Here is a 14,023-nt window from a genome sequence, read left to right as displayed (position 1 = left end):
TAGAAAAAACCCCAACTTAAATATGATCTCCAATTAGAGACAACGCAAACCAGCTGCCTCTAATTGGAGATCATCCCAAAACTCCAACATAGAAATAGAAAAACAAGAACTAAACATAGAAACAAAAAACATAGAATTCCCACCCATATCACACCCTGACCTAACTAAACAGAGAAAAAACAGCTCTCTTAGGTCAGAGCGTGACAGTACCCCCCCCCCCCCCCCAAAGGTGTGGATTCCCGGCCGCAAACCTGAACCTATAGGGGAGGGTCCGGGTGGGCATCTGTACTTGGCGGCGGCTCTGGTTCGGGGCGTAGCACCCCCACCGCCCGCTGATTCCCCCGCTTCTGTGTGTCCGGAGGAACCAGACCATGGATCATCGCCGGAAGCTTTGGACCGCCAACCGCCGCTGAAGACTCTAGGCTAAAGGCCGCCGCTGAAGGCCCCAAACTGGGGAGCGTCGCTGGAGGCTCTGGACTGGGGAGCGTCGCTGGAGGCTCCGGACTGGGGAGCGTCCTGGAGGCTCCGGACTGGGGAGCGTTGCTGGAGGCTCCGGACTGGGGAGCGTTGCTGGAGGCTCCGGACTGGGGAGCGTCGCTGGAGGCTGCGTACTGGGGAGCGTCGCTGGAGGCTCTGGACTGAGGGGCATCGCTGGAGGCTCTGGACTGAGGAGTGTCGCCGGAGGCTCCGGACTGGGAAGCGTCATTATAGGTTCCGGACTGGGGACCGTTGCTGCAGGCTCCATGCCATGGATCATCTCTACAGGTTCTACAGGTTCCTGGGGAGCGTCGCTGGAGGCTCCGGACTGGGGAGCCTCAGACAACAAAACGGAAAACAACTACCCACAAAACACAATATGAAAAACCCCAACTAAAATATGATCTCCAATTAGAGACAACGCGAACCAGTTGTCTCTAATTGGAGATCATATTTAAGTTGGGGTTTTTTCTATTGTGTTTTGTGGGTAGCCTGTTGTTTTGTGGGTAGCCTAGTCTGTTGCCTGACGGAACTGTTTGCTGTCGTTTTGTTTCTTTGTAAAAGTGTTTAGTTTTCATTAAAGATAATCATGAGCACTCAACACGCCGCGCCTTGGTCCCCTCTATACGACGCACGTTACAGCTGCGGAGTTTCAGACCACTGTGTTAGGGTCCTCAAAGGAAGTCCTTTTGATTAACAGTGCCTTTGGAAAGTACTCAGACCCTTTGACTGTTTACATGTTAGTCACTTAGCAGACGCTCTTATCCAGAGCGACTTACAGTAGTGAATGCATACATTTCATGCATTTTTTTTGTACTGGCCCCCCGTGGGAATCGAACCCACAACCCTGGCGTTGCACACACCATGCTGGTGTTGCACACACCATGCTGGCGTTGCAAACACCATGCTCTACCAACTGAGCCATAGGGAAGGCCCCGCATTTTGTTACATTACAGCCTTATTCTAAAATTGATTAAATAAAAAAATATCCTCAGCAATCTACACAAAATACCCCATAATGACAAAGTGAAAACAGATTTTTTTAAATGTTTGATAATTTATAAAAAATAAATAGAAGAAATACCTTATTTACATAAGTATTCAGACCCTTTGCTATGACACTCGAAAATTGAGCTCAGGTGCATCCTGTTTCCATTGATCATCCTTGAGATCTTTCTACAACTTGATTGGAATCCACCTGAGGTAAATTCAATTCATTGGACATGATTTGGAAAGGCACGCACCTGTCTATATAAGGTCCCACAGTTGACAGTTCATGTCAGAGCAAAAACCAAGCCATGAGGTTAAAGGAATTGTCCGTAGAGCTCCAAGACAGAATTGTGTCGAGACACAGATTGGGGAAGGGTACCAAAAAATGTCTGCAGCATTGAAGGTCCCCAAAAACACAGTGGCCTCCATCATTCTTAAATGGAAGAAGTTTGAAAGCACCAAGACTCTTCCTAGAAATGGCCGCCCAGGCCAAACTGAGCAATCGAGGGAAAAGGGCCTTGGTTAGGGAGGTGAACAAGAACCCGATGGTCACTTTGACAGAGCTCCAGAGTTCCTCTGTTGAGATGGCAGAACTTTCCAGAAGGACAACCATCTCTGCAGCACTCCACCAATCAGGCATTTATGGTAGAGTGACCAGACGGAAGCCACTCCTCAGTAAAAAGCACATGACAGCCAGCTTGGAGTTTGCCAAAAGCCACCTAAAGACTCTAAGACCATGAGAAACAAGATGCTCTGGTCTGATGAAACCAAGATTGAACTCTTTGGTCATGGAATGCCAATCGTCACGTCTGGAGGAATCCTGGCACCATCCCTACGGTGAAGAATGGTGGTGGCAGCATCATGCTGTGGGGATGTTTTTCAGCGGCAGGGACTGGGAGACTAATCAAGATCAAGGCAAAGATGAAAGGAATAAATTAAAAAGAGATCCTTGATGAAAACCTGCTCCAGAGCACTCAGGATATCAGACTGGGGCAAAGGTTCACCTTCCAACAGGACAACGACCCAAAGCACACAGCCAAGACAACGCAGGAGTGGCTTCGGGACAAGTCTCTGAATGTCCTTGAGTGGCCCAGCCAGAACCCAGACTTGTACATCTTTGGAGAGACCTGAAAATAGCTGTGCAGCAACTCTCCCCATCCAACCTGACAGAGCTTAAGAGGATCTGCTGAGAAGAATGATAGAAACTCCCCAAATACAGGTGTGCCAAGCTTGTAGCGTCATACCCAAGAAGACTCAGGGTTATAATCACTGCCAAAGGTGCTTCAAGAAAGTACTGAGTAAAGGGTCTGAATACTTATATAAATGTAATATTTCAGTTTTTTTATTTTGAATAAATTTGCTAAAATTTCGAAAAACCTGTTTTGCTTGTCATTATTGGGTATGGTGTGTAGATTGATTAGGGGAAAAATACTATTTAATCCATTTTAGAATAAGGCTGTAACCTATGAAAAAAGTCAAGGGGTCTGAATACTTTCCGAAGATAACATAAGATAAGAAGGTTATTGGTAGAATAGTTCATAGAGGGTTCTAGGTAGAACCCCTTCAAAGATAAAAGAGTTCCCAGTACAAATCTTTAGATTAAAAAAGGGGTATTGGTAGAACCATTTATAGAGTGTTCCAGGAGAACGCACACAAGCACACAATAGCACCAAAAAGGGTTCCCCTATGGGGACAAGCTGAAGAACACTATATGTTTGGAAGATATGTTAGAAGAGCAACATATATTACTTCTAGCCCTCCACTGAAGTGAGGACTATAATTTTGAGGATTCTTTTGAAGACATGTAGCAGTACAAAATAGGCCTATTCGTCATCCACAGAGAATGACAGAATCTACACTGAACAAAAATATAAACGCAACATGCAACAATTTTAAAGAGAGCTACAGTTCATACAAGGAAATCAGTCAATTGAAATAAATTAATTAGGCCCTAATCTATGGATTTCACATGAATGGGAATACAGATATGCATCTGTTGGTAACAGTAGGGGCGTGGATCAGAAAACCAGTCAGTATCTGGTGTGACCACCATTTGTCCATAGCTTATGCCTGCCCATACCAGAACCGCTACCATTGGGCACTCTGTTCACAACATTGACATCAGCAAACCGCACGCCCACACGACGCCATAAACGCCGTCTGTCAGTTGAAACCGGGATTCATCCGTGAAGAGAACACTTCTCCAGCGTGGCAGTGGCCATCGAAGGTGAGCATTTGCCCACTGAAGTCAGTTCCGACGCCAAACTGTAGTCAGGTCAAGACCCTGGTGAGGACGACGAGCACACGAGTTCACTAATATGACGTTGGAGGTGGCTTATGGGTAGAGAAATGAACATTAAATTCTCTGGCAACAGCTCTGGTGTACATTCCTGCAGTCAGCATGCCAATTGCACGCTCCCTCAAAACTTGCACGCTCCCTCAAAACTTGCACGCTCCCTCAGACATCTGTGGCATTGTGTTGTGTGACAAAACTGCACATTTTAGCGCTTTATTGTCTGCAGCACAAGGTGCACCTGTGTAATGATCATGCTGTTTAATCAGCTCCTTGATATGCCACATTGGTCAGGTGGATAGATTATCTTGGCAAAGGAGAAATGCTCACTAACACGGATGTAAACACATTTGTGCACAAAATGTGAGAGAAATAAGCTTTCTGTGCGTATGGAACATTTTTGGGATCTTTTATTTCAGCTAATTAAACATGGGACCAACACCAACAACATATGTTACATTTATATTTTTGTTCAGTATATACAGATCTATTTTAACCTGCTCTCCAGGAGGTTATCCTAAGAGGTCATGCTACAACAGCCACGGGGAGACCACCATCTGTCATGTATCCTTGACATCTTCATTTTGACCTCGGGAAAGTTTTGTGTTACCCCTTGGTCAACAGAAACGGCGCCAGCGCAAACGCATACCCTGAGCAACGACAGAAATGGCCCAGGATCCCGTGGAGTGCAGATGGCCTCTCAGCTTGTGATGTCACATCTCACATCTATCACAGGAAGTTGGTGATGGACGGACGTTTCGGAAGGAGAGAACTTCATCTGCATCACAGCTACATGCGGGACACCCCAGCACCCTGATTGGCTGCTGGCCCGTTGTCAAAGGCAACCAGAGCGGTCGGGATGGGCTGCTAGCGGCAGGAAGTGGGACTCTGCCAAAGCACAGCTTGAGGGCCGCTCACGAAGGAGGGCGGAAATTTCCAAAATATTAACTCTACACACCAGGCAGGATGAAAAGGTGCTGCATAATCAAGGGGTGTGGAAGTTTGGCATCCCTTCTTGCAACAGTGCATAAAGAAAAAAATATATGCAGTTGACAATATGTAAGTCTTTCACTGACACAAAAAGACACATTCCACTTAGAACACATAGACTAGATTTTCCCTTTCAGAATGAAGGCACAATTCAGAATTTCTCTTTTACTATCAAAGATTCTTCCAATTCCTTGTCTCCATAGAAATAAGGCTGCCCAATATAAGTAGGTCCACTGGCACTGTCAGGCAGAGAATAAGTCTTCCCTGAAGGACCTTCTCTGCCAAGATGGACAATATCTTCCTCTTAGGCTAATTTCTATACTAAATCTCCCTCCCTGGAGATAAACGCAGGACATAAGGAAAAAAGACTGGACACTAGACAGCTGGCTCTGAAGTCATTAGCAGTCCATTGTACTGTAATTCACAGAGAGGACAGGCCAGAGAATACAGGATGTCCTTAGGAAACAAGGCAAGAAATTGGGTGGTAAATTAGGGTGAGTGCTTCATCGCGTTATCAGATGGAAAACAGAACAGGGGAAGTAGACTACAGTCGATCTCAGAGAGGAATTATGTGTGTGTGTAGCTTGCTGGTTAAGGTTATGGGAACTCACCTTTTAGTACATTGGAATGTCAGGTCAGTGAGAAGGGGAGAGTTGTGCTGGATCTACAGTGGGGCAGAGAGGATGCTGCTGCAGCGTTGGAAGGAAGCAGCCTCTCTCTCTCTCATTGGATCGTGAGGAGGTTTAATATCTCTTCTATCCATCCTTGTAGGATCGATAAAAGCCTATGTTGTGACTCAAGGACGAGCCAACATGGGGCTGATGAGGTGACGAGACAACAGGGAAATGGACACTACACATTAGCTACGACAGATGATTTGTTTACCAGGCTGTTTATCTGCTTTCAGTGTCATGCGCCCAGTCTAAAGAAACAGACAGACGTACAATGATTCCCCAATGACAAGGAACAAGACATCAGCGTCCACAGCAGACCATTCCTAACAAGAAGACAAATTAGGGACATCAGCACCATCAATACCTCCAAGTGACAGGCCTGTCACCAGGGTGTCACAAAGAGCCAATTAACAATGCTAATTAAAACAGTAAACAGCGGTGGACAAAGGGAGCATGTTTTTCCCCCCGCAGCTCAACTATGCTCAAAGACCTTGTGTCATTTTCATATAGGACAAAAGCAACAAAACATCCATCTCCAACAAGAGGACACAACCAGGTAGTAAACTTTGTAGCTAATGTGTAAAACTTCATTCATTTCACATGCAACACCTGTTCCCCCTATAGACTTATGGCTCACCCTTACAGACATCCAGACACAAAGCACAGGCATCCATGCAGTAACAAAGACACGCACACATGTGCAGGGTCATGCACACGCATGCACACGCATGCACACACACACACACACACACACACACACACACACACACACACACACACACACACACACACACACACACACACACACACACACACACACACACACACACACACACACACACACACACACACACACACACACACACACACACACACACACACACACCCAGATAGGGGCCCATCTTCAGCAGACTCCTAACTGGGAATGACAGCCGTGATATGGAGTAGCCCTGAGTGCTGCAGGTCTGGGGTCTGTCCAGTGTCCGCTGCTTAAGAGGAGCAGAGGGTAGGCAGGCAGCAGATTTGGCCAGTGGCTAGATTGGTAAGTACGTACACAATGATGTCCATCTCACGCCATAAAGCTCTAGCTCGCTATTTAATCTGTCTGTCTAAAAGCCACTAGGGATGGTGATGGAAATATAATTGAATGAACCTGCGTCACAAGTCTCAAGTCTCCATGTGTACTGTCATGTAAGACAACTAATAGGGTTTTGATGAATAATTGCATTTGTTTGAGGATAAAAGTAAGCTGTGTGATTTGGGGGGAAACAGAGAAAGGAAGGCAACAATAGAAAAACATTTGCAACTGGGGGAGCATATTTACCTGATATCCATCATTTGCATACTTGTCACTGTCCATCAGTTATGCCTAACAATCAGTGAATACTGAAATGTTCAGTTGGCAAGTTTGGTATTCAAATGTGAGTCTAGCTCCCATACTTTGTGCGTACCAATGTCATACTGTTGTCAGAATGATCTCCTAGACTGCAGTTAGCTGTCAGGCCGTGCGGTCTTCAGGCAGGGAACCAGTGGGCTGGTGATTGATGTTGAAGTCAGGAGAAACCACCGAGCTGTCCGGTTCCACATTGTGCTCCTAGTGCTGTATCAATTTATGTGTACGGAAGCCAGCACAACTTAAGTGAGGCAGAAATATCAAACTAAGGGTTTGACAACATGGCCGTGCTTGAGTGAGACTTTTACTGTGAGACCCAGGGATAATGGGTATTTCAGGAGCCGTCTGGAGCCTAAAGGACAGGGGGAAATGGCACACACCCGGAACATGGAGCAGTCTCTCTTCAGTGGATTAAAGTCCAACGCTGGACTTGTTAACTTGTCAAAGTAAAAAGGGCAACGCGTAGCTGCCTCTCACCACTGGCATGTCTGGGCACATGACACAGCTAGTGCTGGAGTTCATTGTCCAATCAACCCTCATCATCTTACTTTGAATAAATGGAAGGCATTGCGTAAAGTTTTATAAAATACCAAAAAGTGGGAAGATTTGAAAGTCACAGAGTACTTGCTCTCTCAGTCAAAGCGTCAAGCTGGGTTTTGAATAAGGTCCCAGATTCTCTCAACCTTCACACTTGCTGGTCTCTCTGTTAATGATGCTCTGACATTACAGTGATGTATACAACATAACATGAAAAAAATATCTTTGATGGAGAAAATAGAATAACCTGAAAACCCACACAATAACCTAAAGGACAAAATAGAATAACCTCGACACAAGGGTAAACCAAATGTGCCTGCTCTGTCCTGCTTCAGAGATATTACACATACCTAAAGTACCACATCACTTTTTAAGAAAAAACCTTTTCATTTATTTATAGAAAACAGCTCCACAACAAAGACTTTGAGCAAGAGACTGGTACTGTACCTTCATCTGGATGAGTGCTCATCTCCTCACAATGTTGCCCATACCCATCCATGAAGAGCCATAACAGACCAACACAGAGACTCTAGACTTAGAGGGACACCAGTCCTATGAAGCCTCTATGGAATCTTCCCAATATAAGAACAAAGCAAATGCCACAGTGAATTCTCAGCAAGAAACATAATTTCTCTCCATTTTGTGTGAGATTACAGGTGGTGCTAAATAATTAAACGACAGGAAATATTTCAACTGCTCTGGCGGGGAACATTCACAGCTTGCTCATCCAATATAATGAGTCTTCAAGACCTGGGTTACCATACACAGGGGAAGGAAAGGAAGGACAAATCTGTGAGATTGAACAATTTCCCATCCAGCACTGTGAGAAGCTCCCTCTCTGAGGCCCTCTTATGCTGTGATAAAGGTCCATGCTACTAGAAAGGTTAAGATTTCAATTCTGGTGGCTACAATAGTCTCAGCAGCAGATCGGAGAAGGTTGGGTTAATTTGGGGTCCAGGTAATTATTTATTTGTCATGAATTTGTTTTTTAGAGCGGGATGGGGGTTGCAAAGCTTAAAGGTCTTTGTTGATGATTTGCACGCTCCATAGACCAGATCACTGGCGCGTAAAAGCGACATGGCTGGTTCCTTCAACCTGTCTGACCCCAATTTTTGCTCTACATGAAGTCTCCGCTGTCCTCTCCCTGCGTAACGCTAACACTCCCCATCCCCAGGCCCAGCCTCACGCAGCCCCCAGGCCCTGTTCCTGTCTGACCTTCAGCAGGGCACCCCACCTCCCCTACCATGACTCAGTCCTCCCCTCCACCTCCCCATCACCCACCACGCTCGCCTCGCCATGGAATTACTATACAATGCTCTGCCATTTAGATGAATACCTCACTTAATCCATCTTGCTCTCAGCCAGCGGACTTTAGCACAGAGAGACCAACAAAGACTGCTGCTCCCGAAGCATAAAGGAGGGGTGTGACGGGCCGCCGCAGCTCTGTTCTCTTTCTTTAAGCCCAATGCACAGTGACAAATAATCAAGGGACTTGTTATGCCCTGGTTATTTGGCATAGCGGCCACCTATCTATGCAGTGTGATGCTGGCTATCACCGTGGTTATGCTATGTACATACATATTACAGAAGCATCTTCTGTTCCAACTGTCTTCTCTATACAGCAGATCTGTTTAATGTGGGAAAACAAAAAAAGGAACATGTTCAAGGAGAGCGAAAGTTGTGACTCTTTCCACACACAGTAAATAGCTTTTTTTTTTGGTTTCCATCCCATCTTTGACACTAAGGGAAAATAATCTCCTGGCTACAGAGTAATTCTACATGGATGGGTTTCTTATTATAGGGAGCCAGTCAACTAGTCCTTGGACTTGACGGTTCAGTGAAACACTAGGTGGGGAAAAGGACTGAGTGAAATGAGAAGTTTGAAGATGGTGCTACAGTGGATAGCTGCGATATGACCAATTCTGATATTTTGTGTTTTTTTTATGCTGTGTGATTTTACATAATATTTCCGCCATTATTTCCTATGACCAAAAACAGCTTCTGGACATCAGAACAGCGATCACTAGAGATCACTCGATTTGGATGAAGATTTCTACTTCAATGAGTAGGCCGCTGTGGATGTACTGCTCATTCCAGACCAGGCCCTAATCCCGGGCCTCGAAAGAGGAAGAGATGGCACAAGAGAGTCAAACGAGCAAGCTTCCTGACGAGACTAAATGGATGATATACCGCCTCTACCCTTCGTTCTATTGGTGAACATAGAGAACAACATAGACGAGCTCCGTTTGAGACTATCCTGTCAATGGGGGCTGAAGAACTATAATATCCTATGTTTCTCGGAGTCGTGGCTGAACAAAGACTATGGATAATATACTGTACATCTAGCTAGTTTTTCTATGCATCATCAGCTTTGGGTAAGGATAAGGGGGAGGTGTGTGCCTCTTTGTTAACTACAGCTGGTGCGCAATCTCTAATATTAAGGAAGTCTCAAGGTTTTGCTCGCTTGAGTTATAATACCTCATGATAAACGGCAGACATACTATTTACCAAGTGAGTTTCCTTCACATTTTTCGTAGCTGTCTATTTACCACCACAGACCGATGCTGGCACTAAGATCGAGCTGCATAGGGCCATAAGCAAACAAGAAAGCGCACATCCAGAGGCATGGAAACAGAAATCCGTCTTACCTCATTATTAGCAGCATGTCACTTGTGCAACCAGAGGCAAAAAAAACAAAACACATACAAAGCTCTCCCTCACCCTCCATTTGGCAAATCTGACCATAACTCCATCCTCCTGATTCCTGCTTACAAGTAAAAACAAACAGGAAATACCAGCGCTCAATACGGAACTGGTCCGATGAAGCGGATGCTAAGCTACAGGACTGTTTCGCTAGCACAGACTGGAATATGGTCCGGGATTCATCCGAGAACATTGAGGAGTATACTTCATCAGTCACCGGCTTCATTAATAAGTGAATCGATGATGCCGTCCCCACAGTGACCTCACGTACATACCTCAACCAGAAGCCATGTATTACAGGCAACATCCGCACTGAGCTAAAGGCTAGAGCTGCCGCTTTCAAGGAGCCCCCAGGTGGTGAGGGTAGGCAACAACACATCTGCCACACTGATCTTTAACATGGAGGCTTCTCAGGGGTAAGTGCTTAGTCCCCTCCTGTACTCCCTGTTTACCCACAACTGCATGGCTGCACACGACTCCAACACCATCATTAAGTTTGCTGACAACGATGGTGATTGCCTGATCAACGATAATGATGAGTGTGGCGCCAGGACAACAACCTCTCTCTCAACATCAGCAAGACAAAGGAGCTGATCCTGGACTACAGGAAAATGAGGGCCCCCATCCACATCAACAGGGCTGTAGTGGAGCGGGTCGAGAGCTTCAAGTTCCTCGGTGTCCACATCACTAAAGAATTATCATGGTCCACACACACCAACACAGTTGTGAAGAAGGCTGCTCAGGAGGCTGAAAGATTTGGCATGGGCCCTCAGATCCTCAAAAAGTTCTACAGCTGCACCATTGAGAGCATCTTGACTGGCTGCATCACCACTTGGTATGACAACTGCTTGGCATTCGACCACAAGGTGCTATAAAGGGTAGTGTGTACAGCCCAGTGCATTACTGGGGCCGAGCTCCCTGCCATCCAGGAACTCTATACCAGGCAGAGGAAGGCCCTAAAAATGATCAAAGACTTCAGTCACCCAAGTCACAGACTGTTCTCTCTGCTACCACGCGGCAAGCGGTACTGATGCAACAAGTCTGGAACCAACAGGACCCTGAACAGCTTCTACCCTCAAGCCATAACACTGCTAAACAGTTAGTTAAATAGTTATGCAAATAGCTACCCGGACTATCTGCATTGACCCTTTTTGCATGAACTCTTTTGACTCATCACATACGCTGCTGCTACTGTTTATTATCTATCCTGTTGCCTAGTCACTTTATCATTTCCTATATGTACATACCTAGCTCAATTACTTCGTACCCCTGCACATTGACTCTGTACTGGTACCCAATGTATATAGCCAAGTTATTGTCATTCGTTGTGTTTATTCCTCGTGTTATTATTTTTCAATGATTTCTCTTTTTTTCTTTCTGCATTGTTGGGTGTGTGGCATTGTTGAAGTATTTCACTGTTAGTCTATGCCTGTTGTTTACGAAGCGTGTGAAATTCCAGCATCAGTCACAGGCTTTGATATACACAAGATCAAATAATAAACAAACACATCAACAAAGAAGTGAATGGAATCCCTATAAATAAGGGTGGCTGGCAGTGAGTTGTCTACAGTGTGACAGAGTGATACCAGGCAGGGCCATAGCTACACAGAGCGGAGCCACAGAATGACACCTCACCCTCCTGACACTAGAGGGCACTTAGGCTACACATAATATCTCCTCTCATCTCAGGCAATCTGGACACTGCACAGTACACTTTCTGCGTGTAGGCTGAAGCTTCACATCACTCTGGTTTTCTGCCTCTTCTCTATCCCATGGATCTGAGCTGTGTCATGGTAATACAAGGTAAACTGAAGGAAAACTTGAGTCAATAGAGAATGTCAATTTAACCCTGAATCCCTTTGGAGTGTACAAAACACTGCGATTAACAGGCCTGCTGTATTCTATTCTTCGTCACAATGAAAGCAGAACCCACGTCCTCTCTACCTCTTTTGTACACACAATCAATGGGGCAGGTGCCGCCTTCCCACTGTCACTATGTGTCTATCGGAACATGAGAGCAAGGCAGTGCGATAGGGGCTGACCTGACTCATCCACACCTCAGCCCTGCGCTGCCTGCCAATCGAGCCAGGCCTCCAATAATGACTACTGGAATAATTAAGGAATCAATAGCTTCTCGTCTGGCCCTAAATGAGAGGTTGTTACTATAGGGGCAGGCAGCATGTGGATAAACGCTAGGGGATGGAGCGCCACTACAATAGCCTGACATTATCACCCTCAGCCCTCATTACTGGGTTCTACAGATGCCTGTTCTGTTGCCTGGTGTACAGACATCACTGGCCCAGAAAACTGTACAGGGCTGGCTTTTGTCTACTCAGGAGCAGCATTGATTTGGAGAATCAGACCTTTTGTAGTCTGGGGTAGCTCCCTTAAGAGGACACAACTGTAATCGGCCCACAGTGCCCAATCTCTGGGCACTGGCCGGGCTCTCAAGAAGAAATCGGATTCTGTTTGTGACGCGTTTTGTTGTCCAAAAATACAGAAAACACTGTTGGTGTTTGAACACTGGTTTGCTGGCTCAATGACACAAGCATTTCAATACACGAGGTAACAAGCAAACAATCTACACAGGACTCTGCCACACACCTTCCTGGGACATAACCCCACACTCAATACCCCTTTAAACCAATCTATCTGTGCTGCAGCCTGTAACCAACGAGTCCCAAGCACCAGAACACCACAATTCCCTGTGCTCCTCTTGCCTCTCTTCTACATGGATGGACAGGATGTATTGATTGAACTATCAATCAACTCTGACGTCCATACAGCATGATTTCTATGGGATGTGAAGCTCAGAAGTTTGGGGAAGTTAGGGGAGGGAGGGAGAGATGGAGGAAACATCAGTGAGGTACACATGTTGTGTACTCAATCTCTGTCTCTCCTCCAGATGCCTCCTTTCCTCTCCCCCAACAGCCAGCGGGAGAGGCAGTGGAGGCTGAGAAGAATGGGGAGCCTGGCCAGGCCACCTGGGGCCCTAATGAGGACAATGAGAGAGAAGGATACAGGTGTCCTCTGTGTAGGGAACGGGCGCCGTGCTCCCTGCTGCCATGTAGCTGTAGAAGGACACCTCCAGGGTGTAGCAGTAGGACATGTCGTCCAGCAGGCCGCCCAGGAAGCGCCTCCCGGTGCCAGCTTTCACAACATCACGGTTAAACGATGTGTTGGACTGTGGGGGTGAAACACACTGTTAATACAGAGTGCATTCTACTATACCAACATTATAATTCAAATGAGATTTAATTAGTCGGAAAAAAGACAAAGTATATGTTGCATACGGATGTGGGATCTTAATTTGATCACCCTGTTGCAGGAGAACTTTCTGGCAATGCAGTGTATTTGAGGTTTAAAAAGTATTCTGAAGTTTGTAATTTACACTTTTCCCTTATGAAAAATGTATCAACCACTACAAAAATGCCCATTAATTATAATTTCACATTTCCTGTTGCTGCAGGATTATTTTCCTGCTGTAGCAAATAGGCTCAAATTAAGATCGTACATCTGTAGAAGTGTGTTGGTGAATTTCAATGCTTCATTCTAACAATGCCTATACAACTCATTGCAGTCTTGTTGTTATGCATAGTAACATGGATTGTAAGTCAGCTTCAGCATTTAACATGATTCAGTCAATTTAGGCAGTTTCCATTGCCCTCTAGTTCACTCAACATGAATGGAATATGACCCCTGTAACTTAAATGCAGACTTCTACTCCTGGCAGAACTTATTGAGTTCTATGACTATGTGCTTTGGGCAGTGCTGAATGGGCAGTAAGAAAAGAGCACAGTAAGGGACATGACTTCTGGCCAGCTGTCACCGCTACTATACACACCCCAACGGTATACACACACACACGCACACATGCAGGCATACACACTGTTGTAGACAAAGATTAGCTCTTTATTGAGACAGCGTAATAAATAACCAGTGGACAATCTGTGATACTCTTTATGT

At 45.6% G+C, this 14,023-nt stretch overlaps 1 protein-coding gene across 1 annotated transcript in view; it reads right to left on the bottom strand.

Moving 5' to 3' along the window:
- The window catches only part of LOC100286605 (cytosolic carboxypeptidase 6), a 471,389-nt gene that overhangs the window by 14,075 nt on the left and 443,291 nt on the right, over positions 1–14,023 (bottom strand). Inside the window, exon 11 of the mRNA XM_014169493.3 lies at positions 13,079–13,241. Coding sequence (XP_014024968.1) covers positions 13,079–13,241 — 163 coding nt within the window. The remainder of the gene's footprint in view (positions 1–13,078; positions 13,242–14,023) is intronic.

Source organism: Salmo salar, chromosome 23, assembly GCF_965601325.2.
Source record: "Salmo salar chromosome 23, fSalSal1, whole genome shotgun sequence".
In the NCBI taxonomy this organism is placed as follows: Eukaryota; Metazoa; Chordata; class Actinopteri; order Salmoniformes; family Salmonidae; genus Salmo; species Salmo salar.
Note: the sequence above shows the minus strand (reverse complement) of the source record. Positions and strands in the feature narration are given on the sequence as shown.